The sequence below is a fragment of the Lagenorhynchus albirostris genome, unplaced genomic scaffold, assembly GCF_949774975.1.
Source record: "Lagenorhynchus albirostris unplaced genomic scaffold, mLagAlb1.1 scaffold_257, whole genome shotgun sequence".
Lineage (NCBI taxonomy): Eukaryota > Metazoa > Chordata > Mammalia > Artiodactyla > Delphinidae > Lagenorhynchus > Lagenorhynchus albirostris.
Genome location: NW_026783405.1, coordinates 22,575 through 42,005, shown reverse-complemented (window position 1 = coordinate 42,005; position 19,431 = coordinate 22,575). Strand labels below are relative to the sequence as shown.

General features: G+C 45.9%; 1 protein-coding gene and 1 pseudogene across 4 annotated transcripts in view; one reads left to right on the top strand and one right to left on the bottom strand.

Annotated features, from left to right (window-relative positions):
- Nucleotides 1–1,279: 1,279 nt before the first annotated feature.
- LOC132514333 (U6 spliceosomal RNA) lies at nucleotides 1,280–1,380 on the top strand (annotated as a pseudogene).
- A 6,439-nt stretch (nucleotides 1,381–7,819) lies between these two features.
- The window catches only part of LOC132514330 (gamma-aminobutyric acid receptor subunit rho-2), a 30,473-nt gene continuing 18,861 nt past the window's right edge, over nucleotides 7,820–19,431 (bottom strand). For all 4 annotated transcript variants that reach the window (XM_060138943.1, XM_060138947.1, XM_060138944.1 and 1 more), the window contains 6 exons: nucleotides 18,399–18,622; nucleotides 17,227–17,309; nucleotides 16,898–17,038; nucleotides 14,687–14,839; nucleotides 13,011–13,207; nucleotides 7,820–8,746 (listed from right to left, as the gene is read on the bottom strand). In XM_060138943.1, the coding sequence (XP_059994926.1) occupies nucleotides 8,435–8,746; nucleotides 13,011–13,207; nucleotides 14,687–14,839; nucleotides 16,898–17,038; nucleotides 17,227–17,309; nucleotides 18,399–18,622 (1,110 nt within the window). In that variant the 3' untranslated portion in view covers nucleotides 7,820–8,434. The remainder of the gene's footprint in view (nucleotides 8,747–13,010; nucleotides 13,208–14,686; nucleotides 14,840–16,897; nucleotides 17,039–17,226; nucleotides 17,310–18,398; nucleotides 18,623–19,431) is intronic.

Sequence of the window (19,431 nt, the reverse complement as noted above, 5' to 3'; positions counted from 1 at the left end):
GCTCAGTGAAAAGCATGATTCAGTGAAGAATCCTGAGAGGTGGGCCATCATATTCCAACTTCAGGGAGAACCTGTGCAGTCTGGGTGTTCACAGGTGTCCCCCTGGGTCAGAGGGCTGAGAGGATGAAATCTGTAGCCAAAGTGACAAGTCTCAACCCAGGTCACGTGCTGTCACCAACTTCATGTAATTTGATGCATATTAACTAATTTGAATTCTATAACCAGCAGAAGAGGATATCTGGGCAGGCACTTTTCCTTTAAAAACTAGCTGTCCCACATGATGCCTGTTACTCAACCTCTCTGGGTCTTTTTATCTGCAAAATGAAGGGCGAGACATCCCCCTAGAAAGGTGGTCCCCAAAAGCTCCGTGTGGCCTCTCCCGTTGCGGAGCACAGGCTCCGAACGCGCAGGCTCTGCGGCCATGGCTCACGGGCCCAGCCGCTCCGCGGCACATGGGATCTTCCCGGACCGGGGCACGAACCGTGTCCCCTGCATCGGCAGGCAGACTCTCAACCACCGCGCCACCAGGGAAGCCCTGTGGGGTGGTTTTAAATGTTTTCATCTAGCAAAGTTAAAAGTTGGCAATGCTCTTCCTCCCCTTCTTCCCTCTCCTTTCCTTCTCTTCCTTCTTCCTTCTCCTCTCCTTTGTCTACTTCTTATTTTTCTGGGCCCAGCACTGGGCTGAGTACTTCAGACACTTTAACTCAGTCCTCACATCCATCCTAAGAGGCCAAAATTATCACCTTCTTTTTTTTCAGATAGAGAAACTAAAACTCAGAGAGAGTAGTAGATTACTCAAGGGCACACAGCTGGCAAAATGCATTCACTTAATCTCTAGTTTCCTGCCTGCATATTGAACAGGAATAAGATATTGCAACAGGTAAGAGTAAATGACATGACGTAAGTAAATCATCTTTTTTTCTAATTGCAAAGCTATAAGGCAATATCTTTGAAACAATTTCTCTACAAACAGGAGAGTTAAAAAAAATTTTCTGTAAAAAATATACCTGTGTCCTTATGTGTAAACAGTGTAACTATGAAGAATATCTTAGTTTGAGGAAGTTTATTGTTACATTTTTGCAATAGGTGAGGCACAACTGTCTCCTGCTTCTCCAACATCTCAATTAAAAAAAGAAAATAATCAAGGAAAACAGTGAAATTAAAATTAAACAAATGCAAAAGCCTAAGGTTTTTGGAGAGAAAAATGACCATCATCTGTGTGTAGCACAGCATCTAGAGCATAGTGGGTACTTACAAACGGTAGCTTTCGTGTCGCTTCAGCAGCACATACTGTATACTAAAATCAGAACAATACAGAGAAGATTAGCATGGCCCCTGCTCAAGGATGACAAGCAAATTTGTGAACCGTTCATATTTTTTATGTATAACAAAATCACTTTGCTATATAGCAGAAACTAACACAACATTGTAAATCAACTATACTTCAATTAAAGAAAAAAAACGATAACAAAAAAACCAGTAGCTTTCATTAATTCCTTCTGTCACTACTTACTGAGCATCTAACATGTGCCAAACACTGTTATGTACCCTGAGATACAGCAGCTAAGAAAATAGACAAAAACCCTTCTCTCTGGAGCTGACGTTCTAGGGCTTGTTACCTCTGTGATTACATCCTCTGCTACAGCTTTCACCCAGGTGTACTCTCTCTGCTCACAGGAGGAAGGAGAGAGGCTCGTGGCCATGCTCCACTCTGCAGCCCTTCCGATGCCACGGCAGCGCAGACATGGGGGAGAAGAGGTGCTCTCTGGGGGAAGAGGAAAGGTGACGGGAGGAGGACCTGGATAAAGGCTGGAGGCTAGAAGAGTCTGGCAACCGGAGGACCAGGACCTGGAGTTGGAATCTTCCTCCCAGCAGTTTGGGCAAATCTGATGTCAGAGCAGAAAACCAAAGCTCTGCGGGTGGTGGTGCCTGCCTGTCCCTCCCACCTCCGGCCTCCATTCCACCCATGCCAGGAGGCTAGGTACCTTCTGGACTGATGGGAGGAATGTTGATAGGAGAAGATGGAAACTTCCCTTGGGCCCTTTGTGTCTCGGACCCCAGAGCTTTATAGGAGGAAAACGTAAAAAGTGAAAAGGTTTTGGGGCCAAAAGTTCCATTTCTGGCCTGTAACTTGCCATCTTTACCTCTTACCGCCTTTAAACCCTACTTCACTGGATTCTTGGAAGGATTAAAGGACTGGGTTCCTGTAAAACACCTGCTCATAGTAGGTTAAGTATCCCTGTTGGGCTGGTTGGTTTGCCCAAGATTGGGATGAACAGATCGCTGGGAAGAGGAAGGGTGGGCTTCTTTTCCTCAGTGCCCTCCCTCACTTTCTGGCTGGGTCCACAGCCCAGTCCCCACACACTCTGCTCATTCCTGCTCTCCTATCTCCTAGGGTCCTCCCCCAGAGCAGACCCTGAAGCACCCCCAGAGAGCCCCTTGTATCCCAGGGAACCCAGTTTGCAAACTATGCAAAACTCTCCCAGAGAAATTTATTTCAGACTTTAGTACCAGCCTTTAAAAAAGAGTTAATGTTATTAACAACAAAAACCAAAAAAAGAGTTGTGAGTACAAGGAAACCAGGAACTCTGGGGATGGGCTCAGGCACTGAGATTTTTTTCAACAGCTCCCCAGGTGACTAAACCAGGGCTGGGAAGCATGGATTAAGGAGAATAATCACAACATAGAGGTAGTGCGTCAGTGCACAAATGCATAAGATGCTTTGGAAACACAGGTGAGTTAAAAATAAATTAAGCCTGGGCAAGGGAGAGGATGTCAGGAAAAGTCACAAAGGGGAGGTGACATCTGAGCTCAACTTTAAATGAGGGAAGGTGGTCTCTAGGGCCTCCGTACTTGAGATATGGTCTGCAGACCAGCAGCACTGATGTCTCCAGGACGCTCGTTAGAAACGCATAATCCTAGGTCCCCTCCCAAACCTACTGAATGATAATCTGCATTTTAACAAGGTCTACAGGGACTTCCCTGGTGGTCCAGGGGGTAAGATTCCGCGCTCCCAATGCAGGGGGCCCGGGTTCGATCCCTGGTTGGAGAAGTAGATCCTGCATTCATGCCACAACTAAGAGTCCGCATGCCGTAACTAAAGATCCCATGGGCCACAACTGAGACCCGGCACAGCCAAAATAAATAAATTAATTTAAAAAGTTTAAAAAATAAATAAAGTTTATTAACAAGGTCTCCAGGTTACTAATAGGCACGTTAAAGTGTGAGATGCCTTGGGCTAAATGCGCAAGGTGAAGTGCATTTGCATCATAAACCTGGCCAGTTTAGATTCATCAATGGTTTCCTACACCTGAGGTTGGTTTTTCTATTTATCTTTTAAACCCCAAATGTAATGTTCTCAAGGGTTGACCCCAATGCCATTCCATGATGACATCTGCAGGTCTGAAGGTGAGGACTGAGTGTTTTAGTCAATCTGCTAGTGGGGAATGTATTTATACTACAGGTGTGGACACTCTCCGATGGCTCTGGAGTTTGGACAGGCTGGGATGTAGGGCCCTTCTCGCACCAGATTTAGCTCTCAGTGCAGATAGACCAGTGTATTCGCCCTCAGACACATGTTGGGCACACAGCCTTCCTTGTGGGTACCATTTTAACTTGTGTCACATTTCTTAGGGATTGGTGGGGAGTTGGGGGTGGGTAGGACCCTCTGAATGGCTGCACGTCCCACAGGCCAGCTTCCAGCCTCAAGGAGCCAACCCCGTGGTCTAGTTTAATTCCAGGTTCCATCTGGGTGTAGGGATAACTCCAGGCCGACATGTTTCAGCACAACCCAGGCCAATTTGGGTTTTATTTTCAGCCCCTTCTCTGTCCATCTAAGTAAGGAAATAAATCACTTTTCCCTGAAAATACTGTGCGAAATGAATTGTTTCATGCAAAGTCCACCTACCTGATGTGTTCACACAGTTATGGAAGGCAGCACTCTTCCGTGGGTGTGTACTTGAGGAAATCCTTCCAACCTTGGCAGGATTTATGGGAGAACTGAATTAGGAACCCTACGTCCCACTCTCACCGTGGCACCAGGCACAGAGAAGGCACTCGATATGCCATCCTTTACACAACGCAGCTGCCCACACTGTGCGGCATGCGAGATCCTAGTTCCCCAGCCACAGATCGAACCCTCGCCCCCTGCAGTAGCAGCTCAGAGCGTTAACCACTGGACCGCCAGGGAAGTCCCGGAGCAGTTGCTTTAATGTCTGTCCTCCCGCCTTCTGTGGCGGCTGAGGCAGGTGCCGCGCTCCCGCCCGGCAGCGCCCACCCCACGTGTATGGAGACGGCGGACTGCACGAGTCCTCGAGACTGCTGCTCCCCAAGCTCTGTCCACAGACCTGGTAGCTGGGTTATAGACTCTGTTCTTGGACCACGCCCCCCAGTTCCAACTGAAGAGTTTGGGGAATGCACCATTGAGACCACAACCTTCATCCACACAAGGTATGCCATAGTGTTATTTTTAAGTTCTTCAAGTAAACAAGAGTCTAAAATAGTCTTCCATGGTATTATTATTTTTTTGGCTTCTCCACGCAGCTTATGGGATCTTAGCTCCCTGACCAGGAATGGAACCCACACCCCCTGCACTGGAAGCGCGGAGTCTTAACCACCGGACCACCAGGGAAGTCCAGTGTTCCATTGTAAATAGCAGTTCTCTGAACACTTTTCCTTCTACCGACATAAACCTCTTACACTGGAGAGAACGGTCTCTCTTCTTTGCCACTGAAGGCCATCTACCTGCATGATTTATCCCACCTAGCCTCTGGACTCCATCTCGCCATGTCTGTTCATAGCCCTTACCCTTCTCAAGTTTTGTGGTTATTATTTGCCCCCAGCCCTACCCTCCTCCACTTGAGAGTATGCCTTCTTCCTGCATCTGTGACACACTCTTCTGGTTCTCCTTCCATTTCTCTGATCAACCCTTCTCTTCCCACCTAAATAAATACTCCCAAGCTCTCGTTTGCAGGCCTTCTCTCTTCCGCTTCTCTCCTTAGGAGTTTTGTCCACCTTGATAGCTTCATTCATTGAGCACATCGGGGAGGGTAGTTCCAAATCTTTACCTCCCTCCAGCCGCAGACCAGTGTTTATAACTTTTTACTTGACATCTCCACTTGCTTGCCAGACCGAACTCCTCACCTTCCACTGGAATAGCGCCTTCGCCTGGCTTCCTGGTCTCTGTCAGTGTCAGCACACAGGCAGAGGTTCTCAAACATCACTGAGCTTAACATTATTATCATGATTTTCCTGCCTCATTGGTTCCCTGAAACTCAGCAGCTCTCCATTTTCCAAATTCATGCTCTCCCTTCTGCTGAGGTTTACAAAAAGATTGAACCAAATCAAAGTGGTTTCAAAGAGTTCTGTCTCAACTTACTCACAGCCCAGAACACTGATTATCTTTGACATACGTGGCCCAGACCAGACCCGTCCAGTTTCTTCCCCAGGTTTATTCTAAGCGGAATGAACCTGGAAGGACCCTTGACACCAGGGTCATGGAACTAGAAGGATGAGAACTTTTGTGCATTTGGTGGAGTGTCTGCTCGCTGTTCCCTAGACATATCCAAGCTTTCCTTCTCCATGTTAATATTCCCTCCCCAGTTGAAATTACACCTATCCATTGCTCAGAATTTACCATAAATAACACTACTCTTCAAATGCTGTAATCTCCCCCTCCTTTGAACCATGCCCGCTGCCACTGTAAGCTTCTTAATGACTGAAAGCTGTTTCCCATGCATTTCTTTATCTGTCACCGCCCCCTCCCCTCACCCAGGCACAAGGTCTTGAAGACAAGTGCACAATACATGTTGGTTCCTTATTGTCAAAGAGGTATGTCTGATCATCAGTTTTGTATAACACCTATTTCTTTTATTCTTACATGCACATTTTTCATAATTTAATATGGGTGGAGTCAGGCTTCATCTTATAATCATTGGCTGCAATAATTTAATTAGCAGCATTTTTTCTTTCTTGGTGGTACATAAACTATGGGTGCATCTTACACTCGATAGTGTCTTAGATTCAGTGAAATAAAGTATCATTCAAGCATCCCTGATAACAATTATGTTTACTCTTCTATCTTCCTGTCTTTAAGGTGAATCGTTCAGTTCTCAAAATTTCCTTCGTTCCTGTTCTCTACTCCTACTGTTGTGTCTTTTTTATCTCATTTAATTTTCTACTTTTCTCAAGTAGAGTCAGATTATCACACTGCAATAAAGCTGTGCTAAATCTGATGGTGTCATTGGTTCATGGTCCCACATGATAAAATGCTATTTACAATTCTACATGTTTGCTACAGAACGAACTCCAGTTTCACTGTATAAGCTAGTTAAAATACATCTTTATTTTTTTTTAAGTGTGATCAGGCCACCATGTTATATGAGCCTCAATTTATGAAGACAACGTAGTCAGCAGCAGAGCAGTATTGGAATTACATAAGACAACCAAAGCAATAGGATATATTTAACGACAATGTATCAATAATTATCATTCTTTGAGTAGCACTGTGGCCTAGGAGAGTCTCTAGAGAGTAAAAGTTTCTAAACATGTCCAGGTGCCCTGTACCATCCAATTTCCTTGTTTATGTACCTTCGTTCTTCATTTGTCCCTGAAGCTGGGAGAGCCGCTGGTCTTGGGCCAGGCAACTCCATGGAGGGGAAGCTGTCCTGATGAACACTGGGAGGGATGGGGGACCTGCTGTGACCCCTAGAGTTGCAGAAAAAGCTGGTCTCTCATCTCTTCCTACAACCTAGGATCCAGCCAAAACAGATGACTTGCCCTGCAAACTATACTCTGCAATCCCAAACTTTCCTGCCTCTCTCATGCCTTTGCTCAGGCCAATCCTTCCATCTGCAGTAGCACTGTGTAACAGGACTTTCTGTGACTGTGGAAATGTTCTCGAGATCTGCACTACTGAATACAGTAGTCACTGGCCACACGTGGCTGTTGAGTAGAGCACTTGAAATGTGGCTAGCACAATGTGGCAAGAACTGAGTTTTTAATTTTATTTAACTTTAATTAACTTAAATTTAAATAAATATATAGCCAGTGGCTACCACATCGGACCACACATATCTAGCGTGTACTTTCTACGTGTGCACCTAGCATGAACATTTCTTCTCCAAATCCCCAACCTTCAAGGAGCAGCTCAGAAGCTGTTTTCTCCACGAGATCCAGTCTTCCACTGGAAATCATTCTTTGCTTCCTTAGAATTCCCATTACATGATGAACCATTTCTGCTGTGCTTAATACTTTTTTAACTTACACGTAATTGCATACGATATCCTTGACCAGTCCTTTTTCTGAGAGCTATACAAGAATAAAATGATCTCTTACTCTTAAGGTGGACCCTACTATATCTAGTGCAGGGATTTTTTAATGTTTGCTGCATGAATCTATACTAGAAGCAGAGTAATTCACATTAACAATGAGGAATTGACAATGATTGCTGTGCAGTAAAGGATGAACCTTGACAAAAGAAAGGTTTGGGCCTTGGCCTCTAGCTCCTGGGAGGTAACTTCTAAACCCCTGGACTGTCCTGCCTGATTGGAGGGTCTTTGTTCACCTGGGGGCCTACAGCCATGCCAGATGGTCTAAGCTAACAATGTGATTTATGATGGGGTCTCAGGCTGAGACTTACCAGCTCAGCCTCTGAAGGAACTGGAGACTAAGGTCAGCCATACAGGCGGTCAGCTGTATTCAGATGGCCAGCCCCCAGTAAAAACTCTACACTTTGATGGGTTTGGGTGATGTTTCCCTGGTTGGCAATACTCAGCGCATGTCGTCACACATTGCTGAGAAAAACAAGCACTAGCACAGGGCAGGTATTCAATATTTAATGAACGGTTGAATGGATGTATGAATGAATGATGTCCCTTAATATTGCAAAATCATGCGAGTTGCCAGACTCACCCAGGTCAAAACATTTCATCTGGGATCTGAGTTTTCTTTTTCTTTCCTAGATAGGCACTTAATCCAGTGTAGGGTTTACAGATTTTTTTATTCCTATTTTGAATCTTAATTTCCTGTCTCCTGTCCAGAATGCCCCTAAGCTTGCCCTTCATTTTTCCCTTCCCTTTATAACTGAATCCTAGGCTTCATAAGGGTCTCAGAACATTCATCTGGGAGGCATTTGAGTCTTTTTTTATTGGAGGGAGGCTCTCATGAACCTGTTCACACACAAGAACAGAAGAAGACAGTCCCAGAGCGGCAAGAAGTGGGACACAACACAGCATGAACGATGAGCAAGCCCACGAGGACTGGGGGAGGGCAGCTGGAGGGCCCCTGGGCTCCTCCGGGAGCCAGGATGCTGCTTGAGGTGGTCCAGGGGCTGCTGCTCTGTCTGTGAGGGGTCACGCTCAGCAGGTCCACGTGTGGGCGGCCGGCCAGACACCAGAGATGTCCGTGCCCTTCCCCAGGCACAGCCTCAGAGCTCCTAGGCTAACACTGACCAATAAATTAAGTTGAAAAATATGTAGGAAGCTGGGAATATCAACCGGGAGTATTTGTCGATGGCGTGGGTGTTCTGGAAGATGCGAAGACCCACCTGGCCCTTCAGAAGCCCCTTCTTCCTGGAGGAGTTGGATTCACTGCTCAGGGCCAGGTGGACCACTATTTTGTCTTGCCTTTCTTCTTCTGTCAGAATATGGCTTCTCGGGTACCCGGCCAGGCTGTTGGCCTCAGACTCACTGTAGCTTCCACCCAGCATCATGGTTCTTGAGTGGAGCATTCCACACATGCATGGGAACTGTGGGCAGCAAACACAAGGGGAGATGTCAGGCATGTTTCGGCCTGTGAGAGGCCCAGAGGAGGCTGCCTGGGCCGAGAGTAAAGCCCATGGCTTCTCAGAACCACAGAAAAGGCAGAACTAGAAGCATCTCCAGAGATCACTTTGTCCAACGATTCTCTATCCTGGCTGTGTATTGGAGTCACCTTGGGAGCTCTTTAAACTGGCCATGCCCAGGCTCCACTCTAGACTAATTAATTTAAGGCTCCCAGGTGATTCTGCTATGCAGCCAGGGTCCAGAACCACTGATTTAGTCCAAATGCCCTCAATTGCAGAAGGAAAAACTAAGACCAAGAGAGGCTATACAATTCTCCTGGGATCAGACAGTTAGTGTCAGATTCAGGACTTTAAACACACATCTTCTGGTTCCAGCCGTGGACCTCCACCACTGTGTGCATGAATCAGAAGATGATTAGGTAGGACAGTGTCCTTATTCTAACGAGTTCCACTTAAGGGTAAAGGGTCATGGTACCTATCAAGTATTTTTATTTTTATTTTTTTATTTATATATTTTTTCTTAGATAATCCTCCAAGTTTTTTTTTTAAATTGACGTATAATTGATTTACAGTGTTGCATAATTTCAGGTGTACAACAAAGTGATTCAGATATATATATAGAGAGAGAGATAGATACATACACATATATGTAAAACGTTTTTTCAGATTCTTCTCCATTATAGGTTATAACAAGATAGTTCCCTGCACTATACAATAGGACCTTGTTGTTTATCTCTTTTATATATAGTAGTGTGTATCCGTTAACCCAAACTCCTAATTTATCCCCCTCCCCACTTTCCGCTGTCATGTATTATTTAATGGTTCAGCTGCACCAACAAAAGTATGTTTATATGAGAAAAAGCTCACACAAAAATGGCAAAGTGTCAACAATGTTGGATGGAGGGGCAGGGTGTATGAATGTATATTATTCTATTTTTTTCAACCATTTCCGTGAGTATGAAAATGTTTATAAGAAATTATAAGGTGGAGGGAAGGGAACGGTCTTGTCTAACTTCTCCCCACCGTTAGAGTCAGCAAAGCTGGCTCCGGTTAACAGCTGGTTCATGAACCCATATTTGTTGGATGAAGGCTTTGCTATGTTTTTTTTTTTTTTTAATTTAATTTATTTATTTTTGGCTGCTTTGGGTCTTCATTGCTGCGGCACGGGCTTTCTCTAGTTGTGGCGCACGAGGGCTACTCTTCATTGCAGTGCTCGGGCTTCTCATTGCAGTGGATTCTCTTGTTGCTGAGCACGGGCTCTAGGTGCACAGGCTTCAGTAGCTGTGGCACATGGGCTCAGTAGTTGTGGTGCATGGGCTCAGTAGTTGTGGCGCATGGACTTAGTTGCTCCATGGCATGTGGGATCTTCCCGGACCAGGGCTCGAACCTGTGTCCCCTGCATTGTCAGGCGGATTCTTAACCACTGCGCCACCAGGGAAGCCCTGAGGCTTTGGCATGTTTTGAATGACTCTATACAGGAAAGTCCAATGCATTATAAATCAAAAGTATTTAAATATAATCCAAAGGTATTTGATAATAATCAATGTACAGATTATTGAAAATTTAAACAAGGATTCACAGACCCAAGTAAAAAAGGTTTGTGTTTGGCTGTTGCTGGCCAGAGGTATGACGCCTGCCTGATCCAGCCAACTGACCTTGGGTTTATTCTCAACCTGTTGGCTTTAATATGTTTCTAACCTGGCTCTCAGCCCTGTGGTGTCTCTGTTTTTCCATCTGGGAAAGTGAAATAATGGCATTTCACACATTTCCTCCTATTGTCATGGATCCTGAAATACGCATGCAGATGGATACCAGGAAGCTTTAGAATGCAAAAATAGATGAATGATTTTATGTCAAATCAGAATTACTTGGAGTACTTTTACACTTGAAGAAATCTGTGGTTTGGAGAGCTATTTATTTAATCAGGCATGATTGTTTCATTACTATTTCTATGTCTTGTCCCATCAGCAACAATAATTAAGTAGCACATTAATACATTCCTAGAATAATTAACTCATAGATTTTAAGGATAGAAGGTCAGTGAGAGGTCATCTATTCAATTCTTTGCATTTAGATAAAATCACACCCAAACTTTGGTAAAATTGTGAGATATCGTTATATCACTGGGGACTTCTTTTTTTGTAAGACATGGGTCTTCTTTTTCCTTGCTCTAAACTGAAATTCTTTCTGCTAAAATAAAAAGAGACATTTAAGGTTTTGAGTTAGAATCAGGAAATGCCCCAAATTATGGAAAATCTCTATTTCCCACATCAGCTCATTTCTAAGAAAAATTAAGTGGCATCTGGCGCATTGGACAGGTCTGGATGACCAGCCAAAGAATTGAAGCACATATAGGGAAGCAGAACTATACTCTGCCTGCCGGCTTCAACCCAAAGCAGCGTGGGTCCCCTTTTGAACCATGGTGAACCTAGCAGGCTCCAGTCAACTTTGCCCTCTGCAGAGCAGAAGTCAAACCTCAGTGAGCATCAGAACGGCCTGGGAGCTTGTCAGCAAGGCCAATTCCAGGGTGCCATCTCTGGAGATTCTGAGCCCGTAGGTCTGGGCTACAGCCCTTAATCTTCATCTTTAATAGGCTGAGAAGGTGAATCCAGGCCAGGTGCTCCTGGGCTCCCACTTTGGGAACCTCAGCTCCACTGGGGGCCATGTTAACGTTGTGAACAGTGGCTTCTCTGTGGGGCAGCGGGAGAGAGATTTCGCGTCCTCCCACCGGTCTGCCTCCCCAGCAACCACAGCTTCTCAGCCTTTCAACCGCGTGCTTGACAACAATGGAGAACAAGCCCTCGCTTCCCGGCTGTCTGTTCCCATAGACATGGAGCTAGACTCGGAGCCCAAAGGGCTGTCCACGTATGATTTCCTCATTGCTCTTTAGCCAGCATCGTATCATCACTGGCAAACACTGGGCCCATCATATGGTAACAGGTTAATAATGATCTGCCTGAGTACAAGTTATGTGCTGTTAATGGTTCATGGGCGCATATCTGTCGGATGAAGGCTTTACTATTTTTTGAACAGCTCTACACAAGGAAAGCCTAACAGATTACAAATCAAAAGTGTTTAAGTATATTCCAAAGGCATCTGATAATGATCAATGCACAGATTATCAAAATTTGAGGGAATTCCCTGGTGGTCCAGGGGTTAGGACTCAGCACTTTCATTGCCAAGGGCCTGGGTTCGATCCCTTGTTGGGGAACTAAGATCCCACCAGCTGGGAAAAAAATTGAACAAATCCTCAAATGCTGAAGCAAAAGTATTTTGAAGACAACTTAAAATATAAACTCTTAAACAATCTAGCATATTTGAAGACAACTGGAAATATTTAACAGGTATAATGTGGGCATTAAAAGACTATTTTTAAAAAGGCAACAGGTCCTCTTTCCTAAAACTTACAGCTCCCTTTGCTAAGGAGCTCTCAGCCAGCTAGACACACATAAATGTGGAATTTTCACGTCCCCTGATCTCTACAACTTTTAGGTAAACACCCATTTTGATCAGTACAATGACTAGCAAGGACTTGGTAACAAGTTGGCATTTTATTTCTTAATGTGATTAATAAGAGTCCGCATATGAATAGGATAGATTTTCCTTCTCTGCCCAGGTGCACTGCCCTGAATTCCCCCTTTGCATTCCATCCCATAGTAGACTTTACTATAGTGCAGTATCGTATAGATAGCATAATATTTCCAATGAGTCTAAAGGCTAAGGTTGTGTGTGGCTGAATTTTCACTGGGCCAGAGCACTGATAAATACAGGAGTTTTTTATTCTAGAACTTTCCTCCTGTCTGTTCACAGGACGTAGAGACATTCTCCCTAGACAGGTTCAGTAATGATAGTGATAATTTATGTGCATCTAGAACCACACAGTTTCAAAACAACTCTCATATACATTTTTGTAAGGGCATTGTGACCCTTACAATAACCCTGGGAGGAAGGTGGGGTGAGGGTTCTGTTATACTTTTTTTTAACAGATGAGGAAACTGAGGCCCAACATAAATGGCAGAGTTGGGTCCAAGAACCCAAGTCTTCCTAGTCTTTGTCCAAAGGCTTTCTACTTTCTGGGATCTTTTGTGATGGAAGCTAGAATATTCTAAAACGGATCCTCCTCCTTTTGCACAAACATCTCCCTTTTCTCCATGAAAGCTCCCTCCCGCTATTCTCATCCAACCAGCAGCATGGGCTCCAACAAGGAAATGAATGAAACTTCTCTCACCTTCTCCTGCAGCTTCCGCTGTTTCCTCTCCTGCACGGTGGTCAGGTAGTTGACGGCCGCATACTCCAGCACCGAGAGGAACACGAACACGAAGCTGACCCAGAGGTAGATGTCCACGGCCTTGATGTAGGACACGCGGGGCATGGAGGCGTTCACACCCGTGATGATGGTGGACATGGTCAGCACCGTGGTGATCCCTGCAGCATCCAGCTTTAGTTCAGCCACTGACAAGGGTACACAGCTGCCCTCCCATTTCACTAAGTCCCTTTCTTTTTCAACTATTAACCATTTTATATTGATTTTTGTAGTATGTTTCTTCCAAGGTCTTATGATGCTTAAAGAGATTTTATGTATAGTAGTGTGTATATGTCCATCCCAATCTCCCAATTTATCCCTCCCCCTCTGGTAACCATAAGGTTGTTTTCTACATCTGTAACTCTATTTCTGTTTTGTAAATAAGTTCACTAAGTCCCATTTTACATTTGCTCTCTCTTTTTATTTTTTATTTTTTTTTGCGGTACATGGGCCTCTCACCATTGTGGCCTCTCCCGCCGCAGAGCACAGGCTCCGGACGCGCAGGCCCAGCGGCCATGGCTCACGGGCCCAGCCGCTCCGCGGCGTGTGGGATCTTCCCGGACCAGGGGACCAGGGCATGAACCTGTGTCCCCTGCATTGGCAGGCGGACTCTCAACCACTGCACCACCAGGGAAGCCCCATTTGCTCTCTCTTACATCTAATAGGAAGTGGCCAGGGCACGTTTCCACCTCATAGAGGTGTGAGGATCTGCAAGGATCTGTTCCCGAGCAGCCAACCCATTCTCCTCCCAGCCAACCGCCTGTCCCCTTTCACTCTGAGCCACTTGGGAGCCTGGGTTTCTGTGATGTGGCTGCTAAGATCAGCAGAGCTTCCCAAAGGATCTGCTCAGATGTGGACTTTAAAACAGTGGCTATGAAAATCAACTCTACTTCAATAAAAAATAAAAATTAAAAAGCAGGGGCTACAGGACCCCTCTCAAGGAACCTTCCCAAACTTCAAGGAAAGAACACATCCTCCCTCACCTGAGTCCAGGAAGACTGTGGAAATTCCTGGAAGCCTGTCATACAGGTTTCTTCTTCACTGTGCCTTGCTGGTCAAACCCTCACATGTCTCAGTGCCCAACCTGATTTTGTCCAAATCTCTGATGAGTTGCAAATGTTTACTCTGGCATTTAGGGTCTGTGAAGGACTAAACCACAGCTCCAGGGAGTACAGCCCTCTCCTTCCCAGAAATCATGAAATATGGGCCCTGCTCCCAAACTGTCAGTCTATGTAAATAAGGCCAACGAAGTTTTTGTATTTGCACAGTAAGTTTGGGCATTTGTCGAATTGTCTTATTTATCAAAGTACTGAGCTCTGATACTGCCAGTGGTGGAAGTCTACAACCCAGGTAGGTGCTATCTTTCTGAAATGATTCAAGCAGAGCTGATGCGGTTTGAACACCCTGTGGTTTTCACAGTGTAGTCTGGGAAACTGAGGGCAGTATGTGAATGGAAAGCAAGAAGCAGGAGGAAAGTTCGCTCCTTCTGACTCTGACAGCCCATCGGTTAAGGACCCTGAATGATGATTTTACTTCTTCTTTACATAGTGATAGATTGAAAAAAAATAACCACCCTATCACACCTTATCAAATGCTTTTACCCAGTGAAACTCTGGCGGGCACAGCTCTGCGGTCGATCCAGAAGGACACCCAGGACAGCATGACCATCAGGGTGGCGGGAAAGTAGGTTTGCAGCAAGAAGAAGAAGATGTGGCGACGCAACGTGAAGTTAATGTAGAGACGGTTGTACCAGCCTGGGGGACACAGGAAGAAGCCAGTGAGGTTCCATCGCAGAGGCAAAAACAAACTCCTTCCCTGGGGGCCCTTCCTCCCCTGTCACCACCCAAGGGACTTCCCTGGCAGTCCAGTGGTTAAGAATCTGCCTTCCAATGCAGGGGACGTGGGTTTGATCCCTGGTCAGGGAACTAAGATCCCACATGCTGCGGGGCAACTAAGCCTGCATGCCGCAACTACTGAGCTCATACACCACAACTAGAAAGCCCATGCACCACAACTACTGAACCTGCATGCTCTGGAGCCCCGGCACCACAACCAGAGAGAAGCCTGCACACCACAACGAAGAGCCCTCACACTGCAGCAAAAAGATCCGTGTGCCACAACTAAGATCTGGCACGGCCAAAAATAAATTTAAAAAGAGTTAATGATCAAAAAAAACAAAATAGGGAATTCCCTGGCGGTCCCGTGGTTAGGACCCCTTGCTCTCACTGTTGGGGCCTGGGGTCAAACCCTGATCGGGGAACTAAGATCCTACAAGCCTCACAGTGCGACCAAAAAAAAAAGTTAATGATTGGTTGGCTTAGTATAATACATTTCCTTTCTAAAATCTAATCTCTCTGAGTCTCAGTTTTCTCATCTGTAAACTGGGGATACTATGATCTACACCATAGATTTGTTGGGTAGAAATTAGTTAATTCATACAAAGCACTAACAGTGACACATAGTAAAAGTTATACCGGGAACTCTTAAAAATGGTTTTAGAAAGAGAGTTGATTTGAACTTGCCAAGAACAGATGAGAAAAGAAAATCGTGTGGCAATGCACATCAGAGCAAAAGAGAAGAAAGGGATGGGGGTGAGCAGTATGGGCATAAAGGGAAAGCAGGTGTGGGCTGTCCTGACACCAAGGCAACCTTGGCTGGGGCCCGCTCTTCTCCAGTGTCTGATGTTGTGAACAGAAGGGTGGGGCTGGGGGCAGGCGAACGGGGAGATGGTGGCCGTGCAGGGCAGACGGTAGCCCAAAAGCTTCTCACAGCCAGGCCTAGGCTTCTCAGCACTGGGACAAAGGGTAAGGAAGTGAGAAGTCCTCCAGGGTCCCGTGGCTGCGGCAGAGCTGTGTGTTGCAGCTCTATATTGCAGAGCTGTGTAGCATATAAAGGTATGTTGAAGTCCTAAATCCCACCACCTGCGAATGTGACTTTATTGAGAAATCGGGTCTCTGTACATGTAATCAAAGGAAGACGAGGTCATATTGAGTTAGGGTGGCCCATAATCCAGTGACCAGTGCTCTTAAAGAAGAGGGATGTTTGCACATAGGTGCACAGAGACACACCATGGGAATACCAGAGTCACAGGGAGAATGCCGCATGACAACAGAGGCAGAGGTTGGAGTGATGCCATAACCACCAGGACCAGTAAGGGGCAAGGAAGGAGTCCTCCCCAGAGCCTTCAGAAGGAGCATGGCGCTCAGGCTTCTGGCCTCCAGCACTGTGAGTGAACACATTTCTATCGTTTCAAGCACCCAGTTTGTGGTACTCTGTTAGGACGGCTCTAGGAAACTAACACAAGTGCTGACGGTGAGATTCAAGAAGAGCGGACAAATGGATCCTCTCAAAACTTCAACCATGGCCCCAAGGTCCAAGAAGGGGTCACACTGCGCATAAGAAATGAATCTATAGCTCTGAATATAGGTAATAAATACACAGGTAAATACAGTAATAAATACATAAATAAATAGGTAATAAATACATTTCCCCATATCGTTACGTCAAACGAATCAGGTTGCAGAATAGCGTGTACACTCTGACCCTACTTTTGTAAAATTACATAATTAAAGCAGGATGTCTGCAAGGGTGTTTTCTGAATTGTTCAGAATGACTACCTCTGACCATGGAGTTTCAGAGGGCAGCAACTTTTAAAGCCTCTGCTTTTAAGTGTTGTTTATGTCTTGTTGGACTGGGTATTATTAGAATAATGAAAAGTTATTTTCATTGGAAGTGGAAAAAGTTAACACTGAAAAAGAATTCTAATGTGTTTTCTTCCACATTTGAATCCACCCATGGCAGAAGTTAGCTACCAGTGCTGCTATAGAAGGCCAGTCTGGAAGTGGTGTGGAATTTCTGAATCAGAAACTGAGACAGGGAGATCTTCTCATCTGTTTTCAGGGATTCGTCCCCATTCTTCCAGTACAGCATCAGATCTTCATCTGTATATGCATCTTTGGGAAGAGGAAAATAAGTTAATTTCACTCCTTTTCTTCTGAGGCAGGAGCAACAGGGCCATTCTACCTCAGCCAGGGATTAAATAGGTCTTATCCCTGGCAGGCAGTACTCAGTCTCATAGTTACTAAAATGGCACAGAGAGGGAATAAGGCGAAGATTTGTCGTTACGAATACAGACACTTACAGCTTTCCAGCTCCAAAGAACAGGTCTGGGAGTCCAGGGGAAAGTGGCTGAAATCCATGTTGCACATGGCGGTGACTGTAATCCTAGAACCCAAACAACAAACATGTTGGCTCATGCAGTGAGTTACTGGCTCATATACCTGCCCAGAGTAAGGAGGACAAAGACACGACCAAGGGCAGCTGCCTCTTCACGTCTACGTCAGAAGCTCGGAAACCCAGGACTCTAACTTTTTTTTTTTTTTTTTTTTTTTTGCCGCACGGTGCAGCATGCGGGATCTTAGCGCCCTGACCAGGGATTGAACCCGTGCCGCCAGCATTGGGAGCACTGAGTCTTAAGCACTGGACTGCCAGGGAAGTCCCTCTAAGTTAACTTTTAGAGTTTTGTCTTCTGTAGATGATGGTATTTGCTCTGCCCGGATCCCAGCTCCTGAGGCTGCTGGCTGGGCATGGCCCACACCTGGACCCTTCTCTGGGCATTGCCCACATCCAGAGACTCGTCTTCCCCAGAGATGCCCGGAGGTTATGCCCTGCCTCCCTAGCCCCGACTCAAGGCTATTAGCACTGAATTCTGGCGAACTGTACAAGGTGTGGGATGAAACTGTGTAATCACTCAAGTCAACCCAGAAGCCAATCTGCAGTAGCACCTAATAAAGAGTAGCTATGGTTATTTTCCTAATTTTTGTTTATTACCAATAATTACCTATTTTTGTTTATTACCAATAAACTAGAATCATAGCTCTCAGGGGTGGAGGGTACATAGAAGGTCACCGTCTCCCTCAGATCATTCAGGTTCAATTAATCTCCTAACCTAAACTTAACACCCCCGATGACAGGGAAGTCAGCACCTACTACGGTGCTCATTTCGTCTTTAGAGAGTTCTAACTATCATGAGAAGGTTCAGACCCTCCCATGTAACCCGCAGACCCAAACACAGTGACAAACTCTTCGGGGCCAAAGGGACAGACCACACATATACATTTTTTTTTTAATAGAGGGTTTTTTTTGTGGTGGTTTTTAAACCAAGAGTTGACTAGCTAATTCATTCCACAAATACTGTTTTCTCACCTACTGTAAAAAGCACAGTTTAGCTCTGACGATACAGTGGTAAATCAGTCAAACGATCCCTGGCATTGTCCACACATATTAGGATGCCATGACCCCGTGGACAGTTACCTCAGGCTGTACAGCACCTGCCCATCTGGGAACACCCTCAGCATGATGTTGTCCGTGGTGGTGTCGTGGATGAATGACCTTTTGGAGTGAACAAAGAAGACATCGGGGACCCAGATCTTCTTCACCAGCCGGCCGTCGAAGGTCATGCTCTTGTTGCTGGTGCTGGGGAAGACCAGCCGCTCATCCTTCCAGTAATGCCGCAGGTAGAGGGTCATGGTGAAGTCCTGTGGGAGTGGGGGGGAGACCAGACAGAGATGGCTTACAAAGCTCTCTTCCTGACAGCCGACCCTCCGTCCACCGCTGTGACGGACACCTCAGGCTCAGCCTCCCGAGCTGAAGGAAACAGTTCTGCAGCCCCGCGGGACGATGGCCAAGGCAGTGGCGCTGCTGCCACGGGAAAGAGAACGGCTCATGTTTGTGCCTCATGAGGCTGGAGCCCAAGAGACAGCACAGCCCCTCCTTCAGGCTTTGCAAAGGAAAATGGCAGCTGTGATGCCCACCGCCTGCCCTGGGGCCAGCAGGGCTGGATTCCCACAAAGCCCTGCACTCTCACCTAGACCTTTGCACACATGGCTCCTTACCTATTGGCTAACCATTCAATTCAACTTAGCAAACACTTCTAGAAACCTGAACAGTCAAGTGTCCCATTTTGCCTTTTTGTGTGTGTGTGGCCACACTGCGTGGCATGCGGGACTTCGTTCCCTGACCAGGGCTCAAACCTGTGCCCCCCTGCAGCGGAAGCATGGAGTCTTAACCACTGGGCCGCCAGGGAAGTCCTAAGTGTCCAATTATGGAGGGTTTCTACCATTAGGCTTGTAGTATCTTTGAAGGCAGAATTGTTTCCTGCCCACCCCTGAATCCCCAGACCCTAGTTTAGTGCCTGGCAAGGCACAATAGTGGATGCTCAATAAATATCTGCAGAATGGAAAAATGGGGGGAAATGAATGAATGAGGAGATGGGCAGCTGCATGTCTAGTATAATTTCAGCCTGAAGGCTTATCCTGTTAAAAAGTGTCTCCTCGTCTGCATAGCC